Genomic DNA, 27730 nt, shown 5'->3' with positions numbered 1-27730 from the left:
TTTCCTCCTCATGTCAGGCAAGTTCTCTTTTATCATCTGCATTGCAGATGACAGCTCTGATCCTGTTCTCTCCTATGTACAGATAACATTCCAGTTCAGCTCTTATTCTGCAATGACTGGGACACATATTGACTGGCTTTCACACTTTTTCTTCAGGACATACGCCCAGTTTCCATAAAAAATAATGTGGCTGTAGTTCCAGCAACACTGCTTTAAGTCAAAACCTGATGATCAGAACCCAGACTGATACAAACCATGGGCTAATAAGTATATTCCCCATTTGGGCTCTGGTGAGGTACCTGGTTTCCCATTCAACATTCCTCTTACAGGACAGTCCTGTGATATAAAATTAGCTCAGATGGTAATAGAAGGGGACTGAAGAAATAAAGAAGCAGAAAACATATCCAGCAAAAAACAGTGTATGCAATATTCCAAATAGCTAAATATACATAAATAAAGCCAAGACACTGATCCCCTTTCTGCAGTCTGTAATAAGTATTACAAAACTAGAAAATGAATTGTAATTTCCCCCTCTCCTCATCTATAGCAAAGCTTTTAGAAAAACACTGTATATGGCAAATTTCCCTAGGACACATGCACTGTATGACCTACATGATCCATGAAGAGAGACAAGCATATGCATTATAGGACCTGCATTATCTGTGGAATTTCTCCTTTCAGGAGAAACAAACAGGTTTTTACAAAGGCATATTAAAAATACCATCATTAAGCGGATGCTAGTTCTGAGGCATCACTTTAATCTGGTAACTACAAGAGAGATCACCGATTTAATTTTTCACCAAATCTCCATTTTTGGATTCAGTTGAAGGACATGGAAAAATAAATGCTTGTTCAGCAATGCCCATGTATGCCTTTTTGTTTGAAGCCTAAGTGGGACAGTCTGGCTAGAGAATTGCCTTAGCTCATGACCTAAGGTGTAACATTGTTCCTTAATGTGATTTAAAAAGCTCTGCTGCCTCATTGCAAAACAGCATTGGCATGTCATGTCAGTCATGGGGGACGACTATGAAACACCCATGGCTAGCAAAAAGTTCTTCTGCACTGTGGTGTCTTCCAACACATGCCACTGCCACCATCGCTCGAGGTCTGAGATCCTTCTCATGAAATCAACAGCGTTAGAGAAGTACTTAGTGGCCTTTCTGGACTTTGCTAATTCCCTTTTTCCAGAAAAWTTTTTGGAAATGCAGTTACATGAATGATTTTGGGGGCAGAAAGTGTGCTAATGATTCTTTTCTTATGTTACTTCAAATGGAGACATGATACAGACTGGTTCAGTGCAGTGATCACTCTAGTCCTGGTCTCCTACYCCAGGGAGTGACAGGATGCAGAAAGTGTCCTTTGTGTGTCATGGATTTGTTTCCTTGCTTCCTTGCAGTAGTCTGTCCTGGGTCTGTCCCACTAGGTTTCTAGCAAGTTTCTCACATTTTCTGTGGCTCATAACTTCATGGAATAAGGACAGGGTCACCATATCCATTTTAATGTGTATAACTAACACGGTGCAATTTGATTGACCAACCATGAGCGCTTTTCCTTCCCACTTCTCAAATAACCCCTCCCACATTTAAAACTCCCATATTATTTAGACCCTGAGCTCTCCAAGGACATACCATTTGCGACAACATTTTATACCAACTTCAGAACAAAGATGTAGCTATACCATAGCACAAAAAAAAATTGCTAAATAAGTGTAAGACGTGCAATAAAAAGTTATTTTAAATCTTCTTGTGTAGCAGTTTACAGCCTGTCCTATCGATATCAGTCCAACCGAGGCACACAACAAACTTGTAAGTCACAATTATCATAAAACACATAGCAGTCATGCTTCAGATCAGGTCAACATTATGAAAAATTTCAACAGGTGTCAAGACAACTGCAAAACCCCACAGCTAGCAGCTCTGCTATCCTTCAAACAGACTTACTTAGGGGATTAGGCTCTGTCAGACTTTCCACATCTTCATCTCTCACACTCACTTTTTCACAACCTTTTTGTATCCTCTAGACTGCACTGAATTTCRACTTACTGTAAACATGCTGGTGTGACTTCTTACTATATACTTTTTGTGCAATTGCTAATCATTACTTTTCCTTTTTCAGTGTGCAGAAGTCCACTCCTTATTTTTATTTTTGCCTGAATCAAAGCGACATCTACAATTCACTGCAATTCTTGCAAGAGCAAATATACTTCAGTGCTAACAGCAATAAACACTGCTCTGCTGCTCAGGCCTGTAGTGACTGCAGCTTTTGTTAAACAGCACCATAGGGCCAACCGGCTTGCAACATCTTTCTTCATTCTTGTAAACTGTAAGAGTTTTTATTTACACCAAACATGTCACCCTTCCCCCCAAAGAAAAACTCTGCTAAAATGGTTCCATGGTGTGTGTTAAACTTTCATATGGAAAAAAGCAGGACTGTGCTGTGTTACAGCTTTTAAAGGATCTCTTTCACAGCCCTTTTAGGGGCTTCTGAACAGGAGTTTTATGAATTCCTAACAACACATATGTCAGGCAGACACTGGAATTCAGATTATTTTAACTTCAACTAAAGGCCTATGTTTAAATGTCTGAATGCATTCCTTTGTGGCTAGGATGTGTGGAGTGTTAAAACAGCGAAGACCGTATCTTCATTATAAATATTCCATTCCTTAGTCATTCTTGTGTCAAAGGACTGCTAAAGAGAAAATCTGCACTAGCATGGTCCAGAAGGAAGTGGAAACCAGACAGTTTTGTTGCACTATTGGGAAAGCATAGAACCAATCCTGCCCAGTGAGTCTTGTATCTCTATTCTGTAGCTAGATCTTTGACATCAAAAATGCATAAAAGCAACAAAATGAGTTTTTGTATTGCTTAACAGTAAGTGAGCCTTAAGATCCTTAAGTGAGAGATTTTTGCTAGTTTCTTTTCAATTTAATACACAAGCTGGATGAATGCTGTGTTCAAAGTTTTTCAGACCTCTGTATTTGCCTAGCTGCTTGTTTTTGTCAATACCTATGGCCCCTAAGTGCCTGGCTTACTGGACTACTTAGTTTAATGGCTGTTAAGGAAAAGACATTCTCATACAATGAACTCTGTAATTGTCTCTTTGGAAAACCTTTTTCAAGCACTTGCTAAATATGTTAAACATTTCCATGTGGCTATAACAGCAATGCACTGTACCAGTAAAAGGGTTGCAATGAGGCATGAGAATGACTATGTGTTTTATTGAGAGTCTGGATGCTTTTTAGAAACACGACTGCTATTTCTACTTTATGAACCCCTCAGAAAAAAAAGAATTTTTATTCAAGTTTTATGATATAGGCACAGCAAGAACTAGGAGTAGAAGCAAAAAGTACGCTCTCTGCCTTCACCATTGCTGCATTACTAGTAGCCAGCTCACCTCTTTCTTGAATCCCCCTGAAATTCTCTGAGATGGCTTATGAATGGAAAACAACTTCCATTCCGTTCTGTACACAAATAACTGTCAGCACTTTGTGGAATTTGAATCTCTCATGTATTAACTGATAGAAATATGACAGCAAGTAAAGAGGACCCTGGCTAAGGCAGGGCTCAGCTAAATCATTTGACTGTTTTCTCAGTTTGCCTCCAAAACGTATATGAAATATGTCAAACAACCCCATTCTGGTTATCTGCCATGCCTTAGGCCGTTAGCCAGTATTAAACCAAGCCTTTCAATTAACACTAAATTGTAAGAAAATGTTACTACAGAAAATGTTAATTAATACTATGGTACCTAAATATGAGCTATAGGGAACAAAGATTATGACTGATTATAGCTCACCTAACATTTGCTGTAGCAAGTACTCGTGACACTTGTCTAGCCCTGGAAACATAGTTGTGTCTCTGCATCTGTCCAAGTCAACTTTCCAATAGGACATATTTCTGAGGTTAACACTAAAACCCATGTATAAAATTTACATTCTGTTACAGTCATCCAGTTCTTCTGTGTTTCCTTCTCATTCTCCCAGAGAATATGGACAAATAGTATCTTACCCTCAAGAAGCTTTAATTCTGTGCCTTTCTCCATGTTCAAATGAAGATTTAGCAGCAACCCAACTTATTAATAACATCTTCTCTCCCCCCATGTTATATGAGATTTAAATAACCATAATTGGTATTTTTGAATTGGTTTCATCTTGAAGTATTCCAGTCCCCTTTCATCGCCCAGCAGTGCCTTAATTATTCTTGCACTAGGAAGTTGATAAGGGCAGTTCTTGGAGACAGAAAAGCCTTTTTAATGGTTCGTCCCTGGAGATGCCTGATTCCAAGTTCACTTTGAAGAACTAGTTCATGGACTTCTTCAAAATTGCGGGCTGCTTGCTGAGGCACACTAACTTTGCCACAAGCTTTGTTATTGATCTGAAAAACAGAGACATGAAAACAAGAAAACACAGAAGTTACTATGCTGATTTATACAACTTCATCTCCTGAATCTAATCAATCTTGTCACACATGGGGAAAAAGTGAATCACACTTTCTTTCCTCTAACATCAATTTCTAAGTAGAGGATGAAAATCTCCATGCCTCCTGTCCTCCTCCCATACAGTGAGAGAATAAAAATCTGATTCACGATACTCAAGGAAACTTTAAGAAGTGGCAAAAGGAAGTTTTATTTCTGAACACAGCAAGCATCATGGGACTATGCAATGCTGTGATCTTCTAAGTTTGAAAAAAGATGGTTGCACAAGTTGAATAAAGAGACAGCAAACAGTGTCTGTCAGGTGGAAATTTTGATTTGCACACACTTCTAGATTGCATTTTAGATTCTTTACAGCTAAGTGATTTACTATAGAGATTAAAATGCAATAACTTTTAAAGTAAAAACCATTTGTGGCTGAAAAGATGTATCTGAAGGAGACTCATCACAACCCATTTTTATAAAAATAGGCATTAACTTATTATATGTTGCATTCTTAGTAAAAGCATGATTCATAAAGCTAACACCAACCGCAAAGAATACAGTCCCTCATAAGGTAATGCTTTCCCGTGTTTGGCTGTTTTGCAGAGCACCATCCATACTGATTTGGAATCATCAGGGCAGAATCATTTAAGTAAAACAGAGTAAGGTTGCCACTGGGAATGATCTTAATTTATAAAATAGCCTTATGAGTGCATCACTTTTCTATCATCCAGTAAAAGCAGACAATGTGTGGAAGGTGTGGAGTCCTACTGACTGCCTTTCTGGAATTAACATAAAATCCATTATCACAAAAGCTTTCAGATTTATATGGAGTATTTTCAGTGGATTAATGAACAACATCAACCCTACATTTTATCAGATTAAATATTTTGATATTTTTATCCAGTTCAAATCAGTTACTTGCACAAAAAGCTGCTGCAAGTACTGCAGATCGTTGCCCTTTAGACACCATTGTACCTACTTTTGAATCATCTAAATGTAACGTGCTGCTTCATACAGCTTGGGCATAAAAACGTGTGCAGCTTGGCTTTCCCCTGAATTTTATCCAGGATACACATGCACAATGTACTCACCACAAAAGTGATATACTTCACTTCCTGGTTTGCATTTTATTTTAAATCAAATAATCTTTGCAATTCTCAGAGAGGAAGATGGAGAGCTTTTTAAGGAACAAGACGAAGTCTTAAATGCAGCTGGGATGAGTCATTTCTGCTTTCTGACTAGACATGACACTAATTTGCAGTGATAACTTTCAACCTTTCAGGCTTTCAACCATTCTTATATGCATCCATAACTCAGTATCACAAAAGGCTGGGTGTTAAACCTTGCCTTTAGTACCTTAATGCAAAGCAAATTCTTAAAAAAAAAAAACCAAACACTTCATTTTTATAGCTTTTATTAAAAATAAATACAACTGATTAACAATAGTTGTTCTTTTTGACAGGGTACTTCAGGGAAGAAGTACTCCACAGGAAAAAAGAAAATGGTAAAATCAAAACTGATATGGCTTTAGTAAGAATATAAAGCAAACTTATGAGCTCTCCGCTGGGGTACACAGCTTCTAATTCAAAACTATGCCTGGTTAGTTAAAATGCCATTCAATGTTCTCCATGATACAAGTTAATAAGGCCATGTGGACAGATGTTGGTGGGGGAAAACTGCTGCAACTAGCATATTTGGTGCTAGTCTCAGGAGCCAAACGGTCTAAATCAACATAGCAAATATATGACTCCTAGCAGTTGTGTTTTCCTAGGAAGGTTGAGGAGCCTAGGCGACCTTGCACTGCACACCTTSCCACAGTATCAGTCTGGATCTTCCCACATCCCACTGTGGGCAGAGTCTGCAAATTGAACCAAATGACAGATGATTTCAGCATGTATTTGCAGAATGGTTTTCCTTATGTCATTGGATCAGGATACCTAAGTTAAGTGTATTAACTCCATTCTTAAAAAAGTGTCGGCAGATCTGATGACACACCATGCGTAACAAACATCCCATTCACATTTATTTTTGAGAGGTTAGATTCCCAGCAGGACAAACGTCTTCTGCTCTGTTCAGCTCTCTATCTCACTAGACCAGCATATGCCCTCACCAGCTGCAGGTAAAAGTGCCAGTACAAGAAACTTGGGTGCTGTTAGTCTTGTTTCTCTGAAAAACCTCTGTGCCAAACTGCAAGAGGAAACAAAAATGAGGCTTGGGTTCTTCCCTCCCTGGGGAAGGAAGCTGTCGATTTCCCTTCTGATTTCTTTTTTTGATTAAACATTCGACCTTCTAGACTRCTTTGAATCTAGAGGGATCAGAAATCTAGAGAAACTATGAAGGATTAAATGCAATTACAAAAGACTGAAAAATAAGCATSTGGACATTGCAGAGAGGAATTTTTAGTTGGACTCAAACATTTTTTAACAGCCCCAATGAATCATAATCTTGAGAAATAAAAAGGAAAACAAACCAGTATCTGTGCACTTTTAGGCCTTCCTCGTATTCAAAAGTAACAAAAATGACATCAACTCAGCTTATTTTTTAACATCAGTTGTAAGACAAGGGTTGTGAACAGTCTGCACAACCTAAAAAACTGATGAATGCTGATCACAAGTGTGTTCACAGGATGAAAGGCTACACTCTTCACACTACGTTTATGTCACTTTTTTTAACAGCAGCAACAATATATGATATGATGTGATACAAGGGAAGGCAAATTACAAATATTCAACCTTGCAATAACATCTAGAATAACAAATACACACACATATATAAATTTAGGTGTTTTTCTTGTATACAATTTATATTGTATCAGCCAAGGATGCAGTGACTGGGTTTCTTATGCTGCTTTGGGTTAAAAATGGAGAGACATAGCTCCAGCATAGGCAGGAAATAATGAAGTATCTTGTGTCAAGAGAAATAAAACCATAATGTCTCAGCAGGCAAATTGCTGGCAGCCTGAGGCAGTTTGATGTCTTGAGAAGAATAGGGCTATGGCCCAAAAGCCTCAGTTTCATGTGCAGTGTGAAGAGACACTGTCTCTTTGCAACAAACCAATTCCCCCTTCTTTTGAGTGCTTCTTGTTTTAATGAGGGCAATTTATTTTTACAACCATAAAAACCCTACAGTGTCCACAAGGCTTTAACACTTAAAAATATTCACATTTACAATGATTTTTCACTGCTTCTCTATATTTTCCTTTTATCTTACTCCTACAGTGGAAAGCCAGGCACTCTCACATGCACTATTTTTAAGAATCCCTCCCAGTTCTTAAGAGGAATTATACTTTATCAGCCAAAGATGCAGTTACTTGATTTCTTTTGCTAATTTGGGTTAAAAATAGACTCTGGTCTTTCATTTACTTACTTCCTTGGGCCTAAAGAAGGTATTTATATACATCATATTCTTCCATGAGTAGATGCTTGCTTGAGCACAAGGGGTTGCTCTTTGTCTTAATAGAAGATTTGTACACAAGACTTTAGCTTAGAAGCTTTGACATAAAGTGAACCAGGAACGAAAATAAAAAGAATTTTCATAATAGCTATTTAAAGCAAAATTAATTTTTAGTTTTTTATTTTCTTCTTTAGAAAAGGAAGCTTTAATATCAGCAGGAAAGTATTAGCGAATTGTTTAGGCATTTTTATCTCAGAATCACACAGAACGACAGAATGGCTGAGGTTGGAAGGGACCTCTGGAGATCATCTAGCCCAACCCCCCTGCGCAAGCAGGGTCACCTAGAGCACATTGCACAGGATTGCATCCAGGCGCGTTTTGAATATCTCCAGAGAAGGAGACTCCACAACCTCTCTGGGCAACCTGTTCCAGTGCTCTGTCACCCTCACAGTGAAGAAGTTTTTCCTCATGTTAAGATGGAACTGTCTGTGTTTCAGTTTGTGCCCGTTGCCTCAYGTCCTGTCGCTGGGCACCCCTGAAAAGAGTCTGGCTCCATCCTCTCGACACCCTCCCTTCAGATACTTGTACACGTTGATAAAATCCCCTCTCAGCCTTCTCTTCTCCAAGCTAAACAGGCCCAGCTCTCTCAGCCTTTCCTCATAAGAGAGATGCTCCAGTCCCCTAATCATCTTTGTAGCCCTTCGCTGGACTTGCTCCAGTAGTGCCACATCCCTCTTGTACTGGGGAGCCCAGAACTGGACRCAGTACTCCAGACGGGGCCTCAGCAGGGCTGAGTAGAGGGGCAGGATCACCTCCCTCGACCTGCTGGCAACACTCTTCCTGATGCACCCCAGGATACCATTGGCCTTCTTGGCCACAAGGGCACATTGCTGCCTCATGSTTAACTTGGTGTCCACYAGCACTCCCAGGTCCTTCTCGGCAGAGCTGCTTTCCAGCAGGTCAGCCTCCAACCTGTCCTGGTGCAGGGGGTTATTCCTCCCTAGGTGCAGGACCCTGCACTTGCCTTTGTTGAACTTCATGAGGTTCCTCTCTGCCCACCTCTCCAGCCTGTCCAGGTCTCTCTGAATGGCAGCACAGCCCTCTGGGGTATCCTCCACTCCTCCCAGTTTTGTATCATCAGCAAACTTGCTGAGGGTGCACTCTGTCCCTTCATCCAGGTCACTGATGAAGAAGTTGAMCAAGACTGGACCCAGGACTGACCCCTGGGGGACACCGCTAGCTTCTGGTCTCCAACTGGACTTTGTGCCACTGATCACAACCCTCTGAGCTCTGCCATTCAGTCAGTTCTCAACCCACCTGTCTGCTCATCTGTCCTGCACTTCCTGAGCTTGCCTATGAGGACATTACGGGAGACAGTTTCAAAAGCCTTGCTGAAGTCAAGGTAGGCAACATCCACTGCATTGCCCTCATCTATCCAGCCAGTCATCCCATCAKAGAAGGCTATCAGATTGGTTAGGCATGATTTCCCCTTGGTGAAGCCATACTGACTACTCCTGATCACCTTCTTCTCCTCCACATGCTTGGAGATGGCCTCCACGATGAGCTGCTCCATCACCTTTCCAGGGATGCAGGTGAGGCTGACTGGCCTGTAGTTGCATGGATCCTCTGTCTTGCCCTTTTTGAAGACTGGGGTGACACTGGCTTTCTTCCAGTCCTCAGGCACCTCTCCTGATCTCCATGACCTTTCAAAGATGATCGAGAGTGGCCTAGCAATGACATCCACCAGCTCCCTCCCTTTTATATTCAGTTGTACGGTCTTAAAAATATCCAGTTCAGAATTTTCCTTCTATTACTGAAATCTTTAGTTTAAAGATGTATTTAATAACAAGTTTGCTTTAACCACAGTTGCAGAGAAGTTTCTAATTACACAATTTCTCAAATTCGTAACTTCCTCAAAAACCAAACACTGGAATTTAAAATGCTTCCTAGCCAAGCTTGAAGACAAAGAATTTTTCTGGAAGAGATTTTTTTTTAAGCTTGAGCAAAGTCTGCTTATTCTTGAGTGAAGATTTTGGTGGATATACCACCTTTTCACTGGTGTAAACATTTTTAATCACTTGAAAAAACAGCAATAAAACGGCAGTGAACATTAGGCTAGAGTCTGCTGTAATACCCAGCTGGCACTTGAGTCCTCCTCCTTGGTTTGAGAAAAAACATCAGCAATTGAAAAATTCCTCCAAAAAAGACATATTCTGTGGCCTCTGTGAAGGATATATGTTGACAGTAAGAATTTAGTGTTCTTAGTGGCATTCCTCATTCTGCTCAAGTGGACTAGCTAGGGGCTCTGGTAGGATATGGGATTGTTTGTACAGCAACACATCTTCCCCTAAAACTAACCAGTCTCTTCCCTCCTCAAAAAACCCAGCTGAACAGAAATAACCAACAGCCCCTACTCCTTTCTCCCAGAAGAGCTAACAGAACACCATTTGTATTTCACAGAATCACACAGAATCACAGAATCACATGCACATGCACAGAATGCAGTTTTACATGACCAAATGTTATTTCTTTTAGAGGCCCCATCTCATCCAGTGCAGGATGGCCAGAAAAACAAAAAATGCTATTTAAATTTAGAATGTGTGTGCATGGTATATTAAAAGGTTATTCACTGGTGAGCAGTGAATAAGGAAAACTTCTGTAAATGAAACAGTATCCAATGACATAATTACAGGCTATCATAATGCCTGAGAATGAAGAACTTGAATTCAAGTTGAGCAGGAGCCAGTCGATTGAAGAACTAAGACACTACTCGTGGATCTCACCCTCTTGGCTCAAGACCCTGCAAACCCTTTATGGCCTAGAGTGGGCAAGCTGTTACTGTGCTCCATCTAAGCTTTATGATGCCTCAGAGCATGCAGAATACAGGCTAGATACTTAGAAATGATGGAAACAAGATGGTAAACTATATTGTGCATGTACACATACACATTTTGGAAACTTACAGCTTAGCCAAATGTAGTTAGATTTCAACTCTTTTGCTGAACTGCTAAGTCTTTCCATAAACCGCAAAGGTGCTAAAGCTCAAAGACAAACCGGAATGTAATTCTGACGTTAGCAAAGCTACCTGTTTTTCTCAACCCCATTCCTGGAAATATGCTTTACTGAGATTTGCCAGAAGTTCAGCCTGAGGCAGACAGGAAACATAGTTTGGCAAAATCATACCAACTAAAACCAGCTTATATCAGGTTGTATTAGGCAACTGTAGCATTACACGTAGCACAAGAAGTTTCACCTAATTACACACGTTTTATACAGGGGCAAGACTATGAATGGACTGATGGGTAAAAAATCTGGAGGGACCTGTATTTTGACCATAGTTTGGGCTCTACAGTCCTTGCCCTCAATTGTTCACTGGTCAAATCCCTCCAGGTAGTAATATCCACAGTCACTCAAAAAGATTTATATTTACAATGTCTTCCTTCCAGGATTACTATATTTTTTCATTTAGKACACCATTTTAACTACTCGGCAAAATTTTAACTGCAGCTTCCATCCCCTCTGACCTCACGCTGAGCCATGTAAGAAGGGAACTGAATTGCACAAGAGCAGAAATTTTGTCATCCTAATGCATTAACAGACCACTACTGAAAATAAATGAAGCACTCTTACCAGAACAGACATCTCTATGACATCTGATGGCTGAAGGTATTTTGGGTCTATTTTGGGCCAGGACTGATGCAGCACATCAGCATCCCAGTTATGATGAGTACAAAGTTTATTCTGCATATGCGCCAAACCTGGAACACGAAACCAGTCAACTGTTCAGCTGTATTGTAACCAGAACATTCAATCTTTAGAATTTGATAAATAAGATCAAAATAAAGTTTACTTTAAAAGCAAATATCTTAGGAGGAAATAACATTGTTTAGATTAGCACAGAGCACGTTATAAGCAGAAGGATACACATCTTTGAAAACGCTTGTTTCATACTATGTGTAAGAATTCCAACATGAACATTGTGGGTAAGCTTTAGATTAGGATTAGCACTTTAAAACATTGCCAGAAGCACAGAAGACCACTGTTTATTGTTTTAAAAAGTTATACTGCTACACAAGCTGACCTCTAGTTTTAGAAGTCAATCCTAATATACTGCATTCACTTCAACAGCAACACCAATTTGATTAATATTTTACTAACAATTCAAAATGAGAACAYTGATTTTTAAAACATTATTGCTTATTATTTTATGATCTATAATATGCTGAATAGTGTCTAAATTTGCAAGTCAAGCCACTCACAAGATTTTCTCATATTTCATGAAGTATCTATTTTCTCACAAATTAAAGTAAGTGTAACATGCACTGCTTGCTCTCATATGACACACACTTTCTGAAGGGCTTTATCCTTCAATTTTATTTAATAACATTGGTAAAATGGCTGTAAATGATCTCCTTGTACTAAATAGACTTTGCCCTCCTCAGAGAGGATCAATTCCTAACTTGTTTAGGTAATAGAAGAATAGGATTCAATTCATTCTGAAGCCATATTCTGTAACTGAATAAAAGCTTTGGAGTGGAACTTATGTTTCTCTTTACTCTAACTGTAGGGCAAGATAAAAGATTTCACTTAACAAGAAGATTTCAAATGTGATCAATAATTTAATTCCTATTGTGACTGTTTTTCACACAGCCAGTGAAATTTCAAATTAAAAATTAGATGTGTATGAATAAGAATACAGACTAAAACTTTTTTTAGACATATGTTTCATTCAGAGTTGCAAAATGTAACAACTGAAGAGTATCTGAAAATTTATCTCATTGAAGAAATCTCAAGCAAGAGCATAAAGACGACACATCAGCACAAGATTCACTGTTCAGACTGAGGCATCCAAAACTGTTCAAAACACAGCACAGACAGACATATCAGCACAAACAAGCCATGCATGACACAAATGGATTTATCCAGTTGAATTGCTTAGACTAATATACTGAATAACACCAAACAAAGAGAGAAAGAGAACGCAACTTCCTCCAAAATGAAATCTGCAAGATTTCTGTCAGTGTTTTTGAGACAAAGCACTCCTATAAATGACACACACAATCTTGCTATTTTCCTAATGAATCAGAAGTAGAGAGGGTGATGGACTGGTGGGAGTTATTTCTAACCACAAGCAAGAATGTGCGGGTGTTTCCTAAGAGTGAAAACTGAGTTACAATCTTATTAGGTAAATAACTGATTAAACACTTCAACAGATATGGATTTCTACTGTATTTTTTCTCTTGCAACAGTAGCTCAGACACTGAAACAGCAAAAGAAAGGAAACTGAGCAGAAAACAGTCTTCACACTGGTGACTCATTTTCACGTTGACTTTAAAGAAAACAGCTGCTAAGTTCTTCCCTTTTTGACTTTTGCACACAGAGATGAGCTCACTTCTTTCCAACTGATCACATGCCTTGTGGCAAAAGCATGCATACTAGCCACTCCTTACTTTCCTGATGAAGTGGATTCTTCAAAMCATTTAAAAAAACTTTCTGATGTAAGTCAAGAGTTTCCACCTACGAAGGCAAAACCAGGGTCACTTAATTCCTGTGAAGACTGTCAACCGTAATAAACCTACTAATAAAACAAATGCAAACATATCCTGAAGCAAATAAAGTCTGACTATAGTACAATGTCAATCTTTTTAGTTCATTTTCTAGCTACAAAAATGAGCCATGAGCTCACCCATATTTAAAAAAAAAAGTGCAAAAGTCAACAGAGCTAGTTTCAGAAAATACAGTTTGACAGGAAACCAAAATGAAGATTTTACTTATATTGCCTGTTTGGCTTCCTGTCTTAATTCACATTTTGTGAGCTCCAGAATGCAGCAAATGCAACACAATTTGTTTCACATTTTCAAAATGCAACAGATGACCAGAAACATCATTGTCATTAGCTGGAATTGCTGCAACATGGAAAAGGAGCCAGACAGAACCTGCGTCCGGCATTCCCACTTGCTTCTGATACACTGCACAAAAGCAGTATCTGGCAAGTTAAGAACCAATCATTTCACAGACCTTTCTGGTGAAAACATTAAAATCCTGTCCATCTTGCTGTACTGGAGAGCACCTGGTGAAGGGCACGTTATGAAGCAGGAGGTATTCTGCTTTATATTTTTTGACTTGTTTTGTTTTTATGGACAGAAAGCCAACTGAGTGCATTTCTGCTTATTTTCCGCAGATCTTACATGCGCGGCAATCTTTAGAGACAGATCAAGGACAATCCTCGCGCTCAATCTGAAGCCCTGATCCTGCAATTGGATCTGCTTGAACGGACTTTTATTGACCACTAAGCCAATACAGAAACAAAGTTTCCCTAACCAGGAACTCATAGGGTCAGAGCCTAATTTAAAACACAGTACTATATTATACTACTGTAAATGAATTGCGGTGGGGGGACATGACAAATGTAACAATATTTAAGCTCATGGCAATGTTTTATTAGCATTACTTGACTCATGAATATTTCATAAAAATAGTACTTCCCCAAGATGCCATTTTAGGGGAAGAGCAGATTGTCATTTTAAAGAGAGATTTAAGGAGGAAGATTTGGAGGCAATCATGTATCAAGACAGCAAGGCAATTTCAGTCTTATGGACAAAAGCATTAGAAATATTTATCTGTGAAATTCTAGCAACAGTACAGCTAGTTTGATGCCACACTAYGCAGGTAACAGCGAAAGACACGTTTATAGTGTGAAGTGAGCAACGGCTGGCATGGGGAGGGACAAGGGCCAGCACAGAGAGGTTTACAGAGCAGAAGATGAGAGGAGGAAGGAAGTCTTAAGGTGAAATGAAAGGAAATTAATGAAGACATCTGAAGCAAAGCCAATATAAGAGCTTAAGACTAGGGCTTTTCTAACAAGAGATATAAGATGATCAGAGAGGGGCAGTATAAAAAGACTATGAGGATGCATTATCAAAATATTGATTACCTTTGGATTTAGCGAAAAAGAGAGATCTGTGTTAAGTAAAAATCCATTACACTAGCAGAAAAAGTTTTCAAACTCAGAGTAGGTATTTCTAACAGTTAGCTGAGGTGCATTCGCGATCAGTATCTTACTGGCCTGGCAGCTTCTTCCAAGTACAGGATTGTTATCATGTTACTTTGTTCTTGATATACTGTTTTTGCTACTTTATTTAATGGATCTTCTCATTGGACAGATTCAGGCAAGTGGAATATCAGAAACACCTTTTTGCAGCCCAGGAGAAACATTCTGTCAATCATACGTGCAATAGTCTGCAATATCAAAGAAATTGTAGCAACATAATAATAGCTATATCCAAACAGCTATGAGAAAAGCTGTATTCTGCTACTGGCAGCAAGTAAGTGGGTCAAAAGGTGTAATTTACATTTACTGAATACAGTGCGAGGAGATTCATTTTCTATGTTCCTTAGTGACAGATCTGGAAAACCAGAGAGGGTTTCTGAAAAGCCTGGGTTATGAGAGCTAACTCTAGAATGCGTTTCCAGTTTAGCAAGTTCCACGAGAATCAGGAATACCTTTTAACCTTTAGAAATGGATCTGCCTTCCTCCATTCCTATACATTTATTATCCTTCATTTTGGATTATTTTCTTGGAGAAAAACACAGTTTTTATTCTGAATAAGGCTTCTTGTATTTGCACAGTTTACTTCAGGGGACTTCTGAATTCAGATTTTCCATGAAGATCTGTAATGTTAACTAGCCTCCATTCAGCTCTGTTCTTCAAAAAAGCCTTCTCGAGCAAACCCTGAATTCAAAGGCATTCTTGCAATAGAGCTATTGTAATGACAGTTAAAACATTGTTAAGACCATTATACCATTACAAATACCAATAATTGTATTTCATTTCAATACATCTTAAAGATGTGTTTATCATCAGTATATATCTTTCATGTGCCATCTCTAATAAAAATTTAACATCTCACAATAAGCAGTTTCATATCCTTGTCTGGACAGCAAAATACTGTACTACTACAAACAAACAAACAAACCAAAAAAAAAGTCTCAAATGGTGTCTGTATATTCCTCAGATACAAGGTTTCAGGAAGGAAACAGATTTCCTCATCCTGTTACTGTTCACGAACTGCCAAGATATCAGCCGATGAACTCTTCCTATACTGAGGGGCTACAGTAGCTTTTTACGTTATTAAGCTATAAAAGAGTGAATACACTGTACAACTAAGACCATTAGGTTGACACACCAAAATACCAAAAAGCATTCCTCCTCTAAGCAGCAGAACGAACCCCTTCACACACAAAATATCAAAGCACTCGGTTACTATTGTTCAGGTGAGGCACTTATGAAAGAGCATTCAAGCAGCCTTCCTCTTCACTCCAACTGGAAATATTCCCTGCCAGTACTTAAGTACGCTCTTCAACCAGCTCAGAAAAAGACCAAGCTCTTCATTTCTACCTGGTGCATGAAAACAAGATGGTCACATATAAACTGAATCCCATGAGATAATAATTTTTCAGCTACAGAAGAACAAAAATTGCTGTATCTTGAGTCAACCTAATTTTACATTATACCTTATGCTATATTTAAAACCTAAACATTACATCAGAAGCATCCTTGAGATAAGAAATTGAAGTTCTGAGTTTGCAGATCAGTGTTCCTACGCAACTGCAAAATTATCTGCTTAACAGTAACTATTAGGGCTTCCATATTTACCATATTCCATTTTTCCCTGTATAAATAAAAATGTTCCCTACTTTCATCACTAAAAACAAATGGAAAGTAAAGGCTGTGGRCAAGATATTTTAGAATGAAATGTCAATATTTAATTATAAATATGTTGCTTACGTGTTGTTTCTTATTTGTGTTACAACAGCAGACAAAAGCTTCTGTAAGTGCTATTTATAGAGCTAATAATATACAAAGTCCTTTTCCTGAATAGTTTACAAGACAGGAAGCAGCACTATCCCTCCTTTTTAGATGTAAAGCCAAGGCACAAAGACAGAGACTGATTATGACAATGTATGGAGAACAGAAGCACTAAGATTAAATGCAGAACTTAGGAAGTTTTTTTTTTTAAAGCTACAGTTTGAAATGATTTAAAATAAGAAAAGAGAATCACCCATACCTAATAAAATTTAAGAAATTGGCTATATCAGATGATCAACAACACTTAGTGGAACCAGACTGCAAATTCAGAAATCTTAATCATAAAAACATTAACCTGGGGAAGCTATCTCTAGAGTAGAGTTGGACATTTTTCCCCAGAAGTCCTAATCCCAGGACAGAAATGCTAAATGTTCGCTTTTTCTAAATAAAATACTCTTCTTACCACAAAGCAGTAGTTAAATGTACACACATTCTCCTCATAAAATTGTTTAATAATGTTGATGAAATGTAATGATGATTGTGTTAATAGAGAATGTGTTTTTCACACTCAGTCATAAAATTCGCTGGTCAATAATCACCACAAAATGCTTTTGTACACCAGCTGGACTGAATTACTATGTGCAGTCTTTGGATCGCACAAACAAAATTGTATCTTCTAATACGGACAGGAGCAGAGGACAGTACAATCCCAATTTCTATTATGCTTCCTTTTCGTTCTTACATCAGAGAGAGATCCAGAAAATGCTTAGCATTCTTATTCTCCAGTCTCTTTAGTAATATGGGAAGACATTCAGAATGTTACAGGATTAAGCTTTATGTTTGGCAAATTATGTTAATTAAGACATCCTAGTGACCACTGTAATTTTATCAAACATATTTGATAATTCTGTATTCCCTAATCTGTATTTGAATTTCACAGTTCACAAGGCACTGTATGTTTAAGTAACTAACCCTGACCACCTCTGCCTCCATATCAACCAATGAGGAACACAAATCGTGGCAATTACTTCCATTTAAATATAATTTTAATTACATGATACTTCATTTTGTAACAGAATATTGACTAAAATTAGCATTCTCCAAATGGATCATGTCTGATGCCATGCTTTATTCTAAACAATTAAGCTTTCATTAAGACATCTTAAATATATGATTAATGAAAACAGAAAAAATACTTCCCCAACATGTACAGAAATACCTTGCTGTTTTCCAGAGACTGTGCCCCTATGTTACTGTCATGCTCAAGAGCAACCTTGCTTTGGGAGCTGGGAATGTTACACCGTCACGTACAGCTCTGAAATCTAAACCATTTACTAGCCCTGTTCTGTCAAAACTTGAAAGCATAAAGATCTACGACGATCATCATGAGAAATAAAACTTTTAAAATAGCAGGCAAAAGTTAACATTAGGTCCAAAACCACACAGCAATTATGACCAGTCTTACCACAGAATATATTCCTATCTTCCCACATATGTCCTAGGACTTCTTCCAACAAAACTTTAAAGTAAGTGCTGAATTCTGGCATATACACCCTCTATTTCACAGGTTGTAACTGCAGCAGCACCACGCAACTTAGCCCACTTGGGATTCAGACCTCAAGGTTTACAGCTGTGATAGAACTTAAAAAAAGATTTCCTGTCTGCTGTTCCCACTCTCCCCTGAGAGGTTAATTCACAACATAATGTCCCTCAGCCTCTGGAGAATATTACCAGAATAGTATACGCATTTAACACTCCTTTATTCTTTGTAGTACACAGTCTGTGACATGGTCCTCTTAGCCTGAATTCCTGAAAGAAAGTACTTCCAGTCCATAGACTCTAGAACAGTTCTTCTAAAAATGCCTGTTCAGCTTTTAAAACTTCCTTCCAGATGAAAGGACAGCTAGCCATGGACATACAAATTCCTTCCTCATGCAGATCCTCTCTTGACATTTTCTTCCTTCTCCCTTCCTCTGCCTACTCTCAAAAAATCCCATCTTTGGATGCAAAGAGAAAGAAACTAAAAGCAGAGAGATCTGGTAAGACCACAAGTTTCAAGTTTGTTTAGGAATTATGAATAGGCGATAGGCATTAAGACATTACGAAACCTCTGTCTGTGACAGAAGGTGACAAGATAAATGCAGAGTTGAGGGAGAATTGACACGTATTATTTTAAAGATATTTTTGCAAACTTGCTGTCTTTTTTCCCCTGCAACATCGATAAAAAGTGTATTTATATAAATACCTTTCCACATCTCTGATGCAATGTGTGGAGCCATAGGTGCAACCATAATGCAGAGCGTAGCCAAAGCATCTTCAAATTCTGCACTGTGGAGAATAAGAGGCTGAGAAGCTTGCTAAGCAAAAAAGCAGAAGGAAAAGAAAAAAAAAAGTAAATATATATTCCTGTAGGGAGAGAGAAGTAGCTTAGTTAAGAAAAAAATGCAGTAAAAACCAAAAATCAATGTCTATGATCAGAATAGTATAATTTCATAATAAATTAGAAATCTGTGAAAATTTCTGGAGAATTAAAATAGAAGCCACTGCAACTCTTGATCATGGAGTGCTCTCTAACACTGTTATGAAAAAAATGTAAGCTTGGAAGCTAATCCTGACAGAGCTGACAGAACCTTAGGGATCTGCTCTGGCACAGGGGCCCGGGCATAGACCTGCATGGATGACTGTGTCCCTGAAGAACATTCTGAATACTACCACTTCTAGAAATCCAATCTTAGATAAAATTAGAGCTATCTGAGAAGAGGTGAAGTACTTTCATAAAAGAGTAAACTAGTGATGAATGCAGTATGTTTTTTATAGGGATAAGGTTTGGTTGTACAGAATCCCAGAGTGGTTTAAGTAAAGCTGAATTTAATGCCAGTGAGGTTTTAGAACTGAAGTGATGCTTGGGAAAGAAAAGCACACAGCAACTTTTTACAGTTAGATGTTCAGATTGCTTAGTAAAGATAATTTTCAGTTTCTTGGAAAAGGTGTCATATTGAAAAAATCTGAATCTTAATTCCTTTATTTATTGTATCATAATAGAGAAGATGTAGCACTAAAAGCAGCTGAACAAGCTTTTTCTTTCTTTGCCTCTGTTTTGACCCTGAGAGATCACACCCCATGATAAGGGCAGTTCAGATTCTGTGTTTATTTTGTCATTTGCTTCTCTAATTAAACAGTACAAAAGAACRTCAATATATGTCAGCTAAGGAGAATTATTTGGTGGGTGTGATGGACACTAGTTCCTGTCTACTAGAAAATTGTCCCAAACCAGTGATTTGTTTGATGTAGACTACGGAAGAGCTGTCACATGGCGACTTATCATTGATACTATTGAGGTCAGTGCAAAGTAGATTTGAGTAAGTTTTAGTAACTACTACCTGTTTTCTATTCTTAAATTTCATCCACCTCCCCACCTCCTCCTTTCAAATGGGACTGAAAGAGGAAGTATCAACATGTTATAAGGAAATTTGTTCTTGAAAGATACTGACATGACAAAGAAGATAGCACAGTATTCAAACATTTGGCTGTCTGTATGACACTGGTCTTTTAATATTCACTCATCACCATCCACCAGCCCAAAATGCATATGAATCACTGAGCTGGAGATAAAGAATTCTGTATCACCTTCCCAACACCTTACAGTCTCCCAGACTTAGGTTATTTCAATTACACCACTTGTGCCTGTCCTACTTTACTTTTTGTTAAGTTCCTTGAATTTGTCAATAATCTCCTCAGAATCTATAGAGTGTAAGATGCTATTTCAATAAAAAGTTGGAAAATCCCAATTTTTAATTTGATTTCTGGTTTAGCTCATATTACATTTATATGTCTGAAGGATTGCTTAATCAGCTGTAAAAGCAGTAGTAAAATATGAGATAACAGTTTATTGTATTTGATCTATCACTCCTGGCTGATAAACAACATAATAATCTAAATTAAAAATACTAAAAACAGAAGCTATTTGTACGTTCGTTTTAAAAGGGGAGTTTGCAAGCTCTATTACTAGCAGATAGTTCAGTGGTGAAAGCATTCTTCTTTGAAGAATGTAAGATTATGTGTGATTTTCCCTGTAAAGAATACCTTTTTTATCAATATGTTTAGTAATTCAATAATGTACTACTATATGTAACTACCTACGCAACTTGTTTAAAACAAAAGTGAACAAAGAACAGAACAAAGCAAAATGTATCCTTCTGAAATTTCAGGATGCAGATGTAAACATCAGAACCCTTTGGATCTAATACTTTCAAGCTCTTCCTGGAAAGCACGGTACATTCAGGCATTACAGTGATACTACACTGTACTTCTTATGAAATGAGTAATTCAACCTAAGTCCATGAGGCTCCAAAGTCAGTAGTAAGAGTAATGACAGTAAATAACTTTTGGTATCGTAGACTCAGTTCAAGCAGCGCTTGCTTTGTATACAGACATATATGAACAGGGATTGAAAGATACACACCTTCATTCATATTGTGTACTTACATGGAGTATGTTACTGAGGCTCATCAGCCGAGAAATAGCTGCATTGAACAGATGATCCTTTGTGAAATACTCTGTTACCTGGTGGTATTAAAAAAAAGAGAAAAGTTCTGTCACTGCTTACTTAAAATTCTCAAACATGGAATATTGAGGTTTTAAATGAAAAATAATTTTTACTAATCAATTCCAAATTGTGAAATATGCCTATCTTAACTCTCCCATGGAAATCACTTTGACATCATGTCATCAATCATATCATATCATATCACATCATATATACAACCACATGCGTGTGTGAAAATAAGAATCATGTAAAAAATTCAGTTGCCCAGCTTTGTTTCAAAATTTTAAAAGTTTCAATCAATGCCAATCAGAATTGTGTATTAGCAAACACCCTCTATGTCCTTCAGTAAGATATCTTCCCTTTGTCCCTATAAATAGTGTTCATACTTGTAAATCCAGTAGTGCCAGTGAAAGCTCTTTCATACATAGCAAGATCACAATTCAGAAGTCCATTAAAAGATCTGGAAGGTCTCTAACCACAGAATTTAAATCAGGATAAATTTCTATGTGCAGAAAAATATTTTAAGTTAATTTTACAGGTATTTATGTCTCCTTCTGAGTCTTGCATAATTGAATTGACACTAATCACAGCATGAGACAACACAGAACAGGCGAACAATTACTTCAATAATAAAAATTTTTTGCATGCGCTAATATATTTCTCCAACAATTTTTTTCACTTCACATGAAACATACAGCATATCTGATAATGAAGTGTGAAACAAGCAGATTTAAAAGGGATGATCTGCATAACTCATGTATAGCTTTATCACTGGAAAATGGAGTTATTCCAAACTCAGACTGAAACCCAGGCATTTTAATGCCATAACACTTCATCCTTTAAATGAAGCACACAGCAGAGAAACTTTGCCAATCCAAACCTTACTACTTTGCAGAAGAGCTGTGTCTCATGGAATTTGCAGGCAAATAAAATTACTTATACAGAGAATATTTTATGAGCTACTCATCTGGGAGAAACATTTTGCTCCAACAATGCTGTAAGTCGAGTGTACAGTTTTAGCAACAGCAGCAACTTATTTAGTCATTTACAAAGTACTTAAGTGTTTCTTTTAACCTCAGAAATCACCAGATTCTTCTGCTCCCAGATCTTTCTGGCTTCAGCCTTCTGTTTCTCACTCAGAAGCTCAGGATTGGGCACGGTTCCTGACGTCCTCGCTTCAATAAGTTTGGTTACTAGGGTCCAGAGGCGTGTCTGCCATCTCTGAACACCTGGCATAGCATCAGCTGAATTTAACAAAGAATTGCAAAAACAAAGATTTCAGTTACAATGAGTGAAGCCAAACCTTTAAAGAGAAGCAGAATGTAAACTGTACTCTGGAGTTTAACATTAAAAAAAACCCTATATTGTGCATTAAAAATGTCAATGCAATTAAAATATATTTTAGGTTGCTTTAATGGAAAGGAATCAATGATATAAAATGAAAGTATTTTCTGCAATGACTTCAGAACAAACATATATTTAAAACATTTGATAAATCTATAAAATAACCCAATGTTATGTCAATGTTAGAACGTTCATCTTGTGTTTTAATGACTCTAGAAAACAATCCTTTTACACGCTTTCATCTTCCAAACTCATGGAAGAATACATACATACATATCTATATGGGCATACACACACATACACATGCATATATACATACATATATATTTTTTTCAAATGGAGAGGTTTCTTCTAAACTTTGATTTTAAAAAGTACATATATTTTTGTTGCTACAAAGATGCTACTGTGCTAATGACTATAGGCCCTGATCCTTGGGACCATATTTCCGACACAGCGTAGCTTGGAACAGAGACATTACAGAAGCTGTCCACTCTGATCCTACAGGCATCGGTCCTGCTACACAGCTGCTCTAAGAATGTGTTTGTGTGACCTAGGGACTGTGGTACAGAGAGGCCCAAGCTAGTGCTGCTCACAGGCAGTTCCTCCGTGTGATGTGGTGCGCAGCCACCAGTGAAGGTATGGCTTGAGGTGTGGCACTGGCATGGCTTTACTGCCTTCTGTTCCAGATGTGTGGGGTTTCTCCTAGCCTGCACACCACTACATCATGCAGCACTGCACAGTGTCAACATCTCCTAAAATATTCCAATTGGCAAGGGCCTTCAGTTCTGCTCCAGCAAATATGCTTGAGAAGATGATCAGGCTTACTACGAAAACTGGGAGAAGTAAAAAAAAACCATAAGTGATTGTAATGCACAGGGATTACCTGTCTGACTGCACTAGATGAAAGACTAGATGAAAGACTTCTGCACATCTGGAACAGAAAAATACAATCTCACTGATGATGTCTACATGATCCTCTACATGACTGGGAATACAACGCACTTTCCAAACTTTCCACCTCCTGTTTATATTAGAAGCTCATAGATCATCTAGACACTGTAGGGTTGGCATTATTTGGACTACAGCAATGGTGTAATAAGCTGCTGGGTAAGCTTGGCCACGTCTGGTCCTGCACGCTCTGGAAGACTGCCTGTCTGCACCAGGGGATAGGGGAGGTGGGGAGGGAATGGTGTGGGACTCTGCCTTCATGCCCACTATTGAAAAGACAGTGAATCTAGTCTGAACAGCAATCCTCAAAAGGTGGTCCAAACATATCCAGGGAGGAAAAGGATCATGGCAACTGCGTACCAGTATATAATAGTCTCTCAATAAGACAATTTCCTATTTAGTTGCTTGATTTCTTCAATATAAATGTTAATTATTCTGTTATCATAAAGAAATACAGGCCAGAGTTTAAAGCAGATTTACGGAATCCTCTTCACATGCTTTCTTCTCCATTTTTTTCCCTGGAAATATCTTTAAGGCTGCTAACATCTTCTTGTGTTCAAGTTTTCCAATACTCTTTTATCAAGATGTCACCCAGCAAAATCTTTCTTTGTATTTCTCAGTTAGTAAACAGCTTGGTTTGAATGACTAAATGTATTTTTCCTAGCATTATACCTATCTGTGCTTAGCTTTCTTAAAGAATGTTTTAGTATAACCACCAAGCTCTAGTTAATACTTTGCAACTAACACTTTGTACCCATGACTCTCACACTAATTTCATTATTCCATTTTCAAGACGGAAAAATACAGCAAAAAGATTGTGGATCACTGAATTAACTGCTTCAGTGGGAATTATGCACCTGTATACCTTTAGGGACCCAGGAATTTGATTCCAAGCAGCTGGGTTTTTAAGAGTGATTACCTTTTCATATGCCTAGTTTTGCACTGTTCATCCTGATCAGAGGGTGACAGAAAGCCAACAGAGAAAAGTCACAAAGCCCACTCCTTAAGTACATACTCACAAAAGTGCAGTAACTTGGAAATGAATGTGTGTGTTTACATGCACATGTAAAGGGTGACAGAAGACAACTGAAATAATGCTTAGTACAGACTAAACAAAGCAGCAGGACGACAAAAGAAAGAAGAAATGCATGTTTTTTAAACCAGGTATGAAGTGTTTTATTACAGTCCTAGGCAACAAGAGAGCTGCATTGAAATGTATGCTCCAAGTCTACATTAAAATGTATGACTCATGGTAGATAATAAATAGAAATTAAAATTAAGAACTATTGGTGTGACAAACTGCATGATGGCAGTAAATAAGTGTGTACAAGGGTAAAACCTCTAAATAATATCTTGTTCAAAGGTAGAACTAAACTCATAAAAGTATATATTGTGCATGTACATCTATTAGTTACTGGGAACTCTGATTATGAGATTCTTTCAACTCTCATTTCTTGGTCCATCTTATAAAAGCCATTGCATACATGTGTAGATAAAATAGTTTAAAATTGCAAACTCTTATCTGAAATCTGACATGACGAAAACAAAGAATCTTAAAATGGAGAAAACGATCTTAAAATAATAATTTTCAATCAGTCTATTGTTATCAATCAGAAAATGAGATCCAGGCTTTACACACTTTTATTATTTCAGAAGAAAATACTGATGGAAAAGTGCTTTTCATACTGCTGGTTTTAGCTTGAAAGAGGCATTGTAACATGCAGTCCATTGCAACAATCTTGCAAGCCTCCCTCTCACAGACAGGTGTGTTACCCACTTTTTAAAAAGAAACAAACACTAAAACCTTATTATACCAGCTTTTTGATTCAATTGTACTAAAACTTGAACAAGATGATTTGTATTTATCTTGTGTTTAAAAAACCCACACACTAGAAAAAAAAACAACAGAAACAGTCTGACTTACTTTTAGCATCCCACAAAATATCTTGTTCTGGAGGAGCTGCAAACAGAATGTAAAGACGTATGGTGTCAATGCCATACTCCTCCTTTAACTCTTCAGGGTCTATTCCGTTGTGCTTAGATTTGCTCATTTTTTCCCAAGTGACTTGGATCTTCTCACCAGTTTTTAGGTGAACTGGTTCAGTCCCTAAATATTAACACACAAAAAAAATTAAAGCAAATTCTGTTCATTTGTAACAGCAATGGATTTTGTTCTCTAAGCATATTAAGGGACAAGAATTTCCATTTGGGAAGGGGGGAGGGGGGATCCAAACAGTTTAAAGAGGAAAAACCCATTATAAAAGTAAAATCCCTTTTCCATCCCCAAATGTTCCTACTTTCATATTTTACCACAAATAGCATCCTAGGTTTATAGGTTTCAATTTCGGTCAGTTATCCTGACAAGAAACTGCCTTATGTTGCATGCATTTACGAATAGGGAGGGCTATTTACACTGATACAGGTATACCCAAGCAAAAACACCTGCTACAGACAAGCCCTAGCTTCTCCAGAAGACGACAGGACAGCAGGCAGAAAATGTATGATTTTTTTCATACTGCGTTTGTATGCAGGAGAAGGGTGGTGATAACAAGGTGAGTAAGAGGAGTATTTAAGGGAGGTAAGTATGACCAAGCCACTCCGGCTGCTGCAGCCCCTCAGAGGCTGCTGATACACTTCATACTGTAAAAGCGCTGGAAACAGCCGGAGAAACAGTACTTCTTTCTATACCTGTGATATTTATGCCTACCATCTACTAAATACACCAACAACCATGTTACCTGTTGCAATGGTGTTTCTGTAGGCTGTTTGTTTGCTGGGACTACTAGCTCCATTCAGCAAGTTGCTGAGCACCATCTTAACAAAACCAACTTCTGATCCTTTGGACTCAGACTACAGTGAAGTTAAAATAATATCATAGTATTGCTTCTGTGTTTGGTCACAATTAAAAGCCACTGGATTATAGCTGTGTCTCTGTTTATGGACTTGGCATTAGGCATATGAAGCCAAAGCTGACAGAAGCTGCTTTTTAGTTTAAATATTACAAGGATTCATTTTTCTCTGCTGCATTTTTCCTGCACTGTGACTTGTACATCCTTTTTTACTGAAGTAGCCTCTGACTTTCTGGGTGCACCTGTGCTGGTTTTCCCACACAGTCTCTTACCAGTGAAATCAATCTCCTCTCTCTTCAGATACTGGCCTGTTGTTGTTAATCTGAATGTTTGATTCTTGATAAGACCTTGAACCAACAGCTTATGGAAAGGTTCCCTAAGGAAGGAAGGAAAAAGAAACTGGTCTGTCAAAAACAGCTGTCAAAAGTTCTTTCTGTGATAAGCCTCAGATGTTGAACCAATCAGGCACAATTATTTAATGAAAGAAGAATTTTAAGTTGACTATATATAAAAGGCTGTCACCTGTGAAAGTCAGAATACTTTCTTCATTTATTCATGATGGCTAGTTGACAAGTATAAATATTTATCATATTCTGCACACATTCTTGCATCCTGATTTAGTACTGAGTTATTCTAACACCACTTTTCAAATAAAAATATGGATAATACACTAAGGTTTCTTGACAAACTGTGCAAGTTCACTAATATTAAACTAAATCCCCATTTGTAAAAGTGTTCAAGTACCTCGCCTGAATTCCTTACAAATGTTTAATTCTAACTTCTCTCCGAGGATCACAGTATTTCGAAAAAATCTAAATTTCATGGCCCATTTCTTTTTATAAACTGAGAAGATACAATTTCTTGAACAAACATAAGTATTTGTATGCCTTGCCCTTTGCAGAACTAGCCATCAAGGCCTAGTTATAAGAAAAAAAAAAAGTACACTAGAAAATTGCAATGCTGGAAAGTTCACATGTCAGTGGACCAATTTATTTAGCATCTGAAATACTAAAACTTAAGTTTTCTATTAAAATCTGCATCAGGAAGAGTAAGTTATCAGATATGTGTATGATGGAGACAAACAGAGCCTTAAAAGCACCAAAACTAAAGGCAGTAGTACACTCAGCAAGAAATAAATTCTAAGCAAACACTGCTCTGGTTGACAGATACACTATTGCTCCCACCTTCTTTCAGCGATCTTGCGTTCCTAGCTCATTGATTCAGGTGGCTGTCATTGTTTGCACTGAAAAAAAGTCAACGCAATCAATCTCTAGAGGTTTCAGTGCCCGCTCGATAGGTCAGGAAGGCGAGGCAGTTGTGGCGGCGGCACCAGGAACACTACTGGCCAGGGAAGAGGTAGGGAGCCCGACCCAGGAGGCATGGAGTCTGAGGAATACTCTCCAGGGATCCTCAGGTACAAAGGCT

The 27730-nt window shown here is 37.9% G+C and overlaps 1 protein-coding gene across 18 annotated transcripts in view; it reads right to left on the bottom strand.

The window, feature by feature from the left end:
• Nucleotides 1-401: 401 nt before the first annotated feature.
• The window catches only part of LARS2 (leucyl-tRNA synthetase 2, mitochondrial), a 94301-nt gene continuing 66972 nt past the window's right edge, over nucleotides 402-27730 (bottom strand). For 10 of the 18 annotated variants that reach the window (XM_026091758.1, XM_026091761.1, XM_026091765.1 and 7 more), the window contains 7 exons: nucleotides 26578-26681; nucleotides 25381-25563; nucleotides 22239-22408; nucleotides 21104-21181; nucleotides 18864-18975; nucleotides 11440-11567; nucleotides 4009-4373 (listed from right to left, as the gene is read on the bottom strand). In XM_026091758.1, the coding sequence (XP_025947543.1) occupies nucleotides 4194-4373; nucleotides 11440-11567; nucleotides 18864-18975; nucleotides 21104-21181; nucleotides 22239-22408; nucleotides 25381-25563; nucleotides 26578-26681 (955 nt within the window). In that variant the 3' untranslated portion in view covers nucleotides 4009-4193. Of the gene's footprint in view, nucleotides 4374-9471; nucleotides 9513-9541; nucleotides 10032-11439; nucleotides 11568-14743; nucleotides 15049-15312; nucleotides 16208-18863; nucleotides 18976-21103; nucleotides 21182-22238; nucleotides 22409-25380; nucleotides 25564-26577; nucleotides 26682-27730 lie in introns of those variants that run through there. The other 8 variants (XR_003257872.1, XM_026091756.1, XM_026091762.1 and 5 more) reach the window with 8 other exon arrangements.

The sequence above is a fragment of the Apteryx rowi genome, unplaced genomic scaffold (assembly GCF_003343035.1).
Source record: "Apteryx rowi isolate R43461 unplaced genomic scaffold, aptRow1 scaffold_920, whole genome shotgun sequence".
NCBI lineage: Eukaryota > Metazoa > Chordata > Aves > Apterygiformes > Apterygidae > Apteryx > Apteryx rowi.
This window is presented reverse-complemented; position numbering and strand designations above follow the sequence as displayed.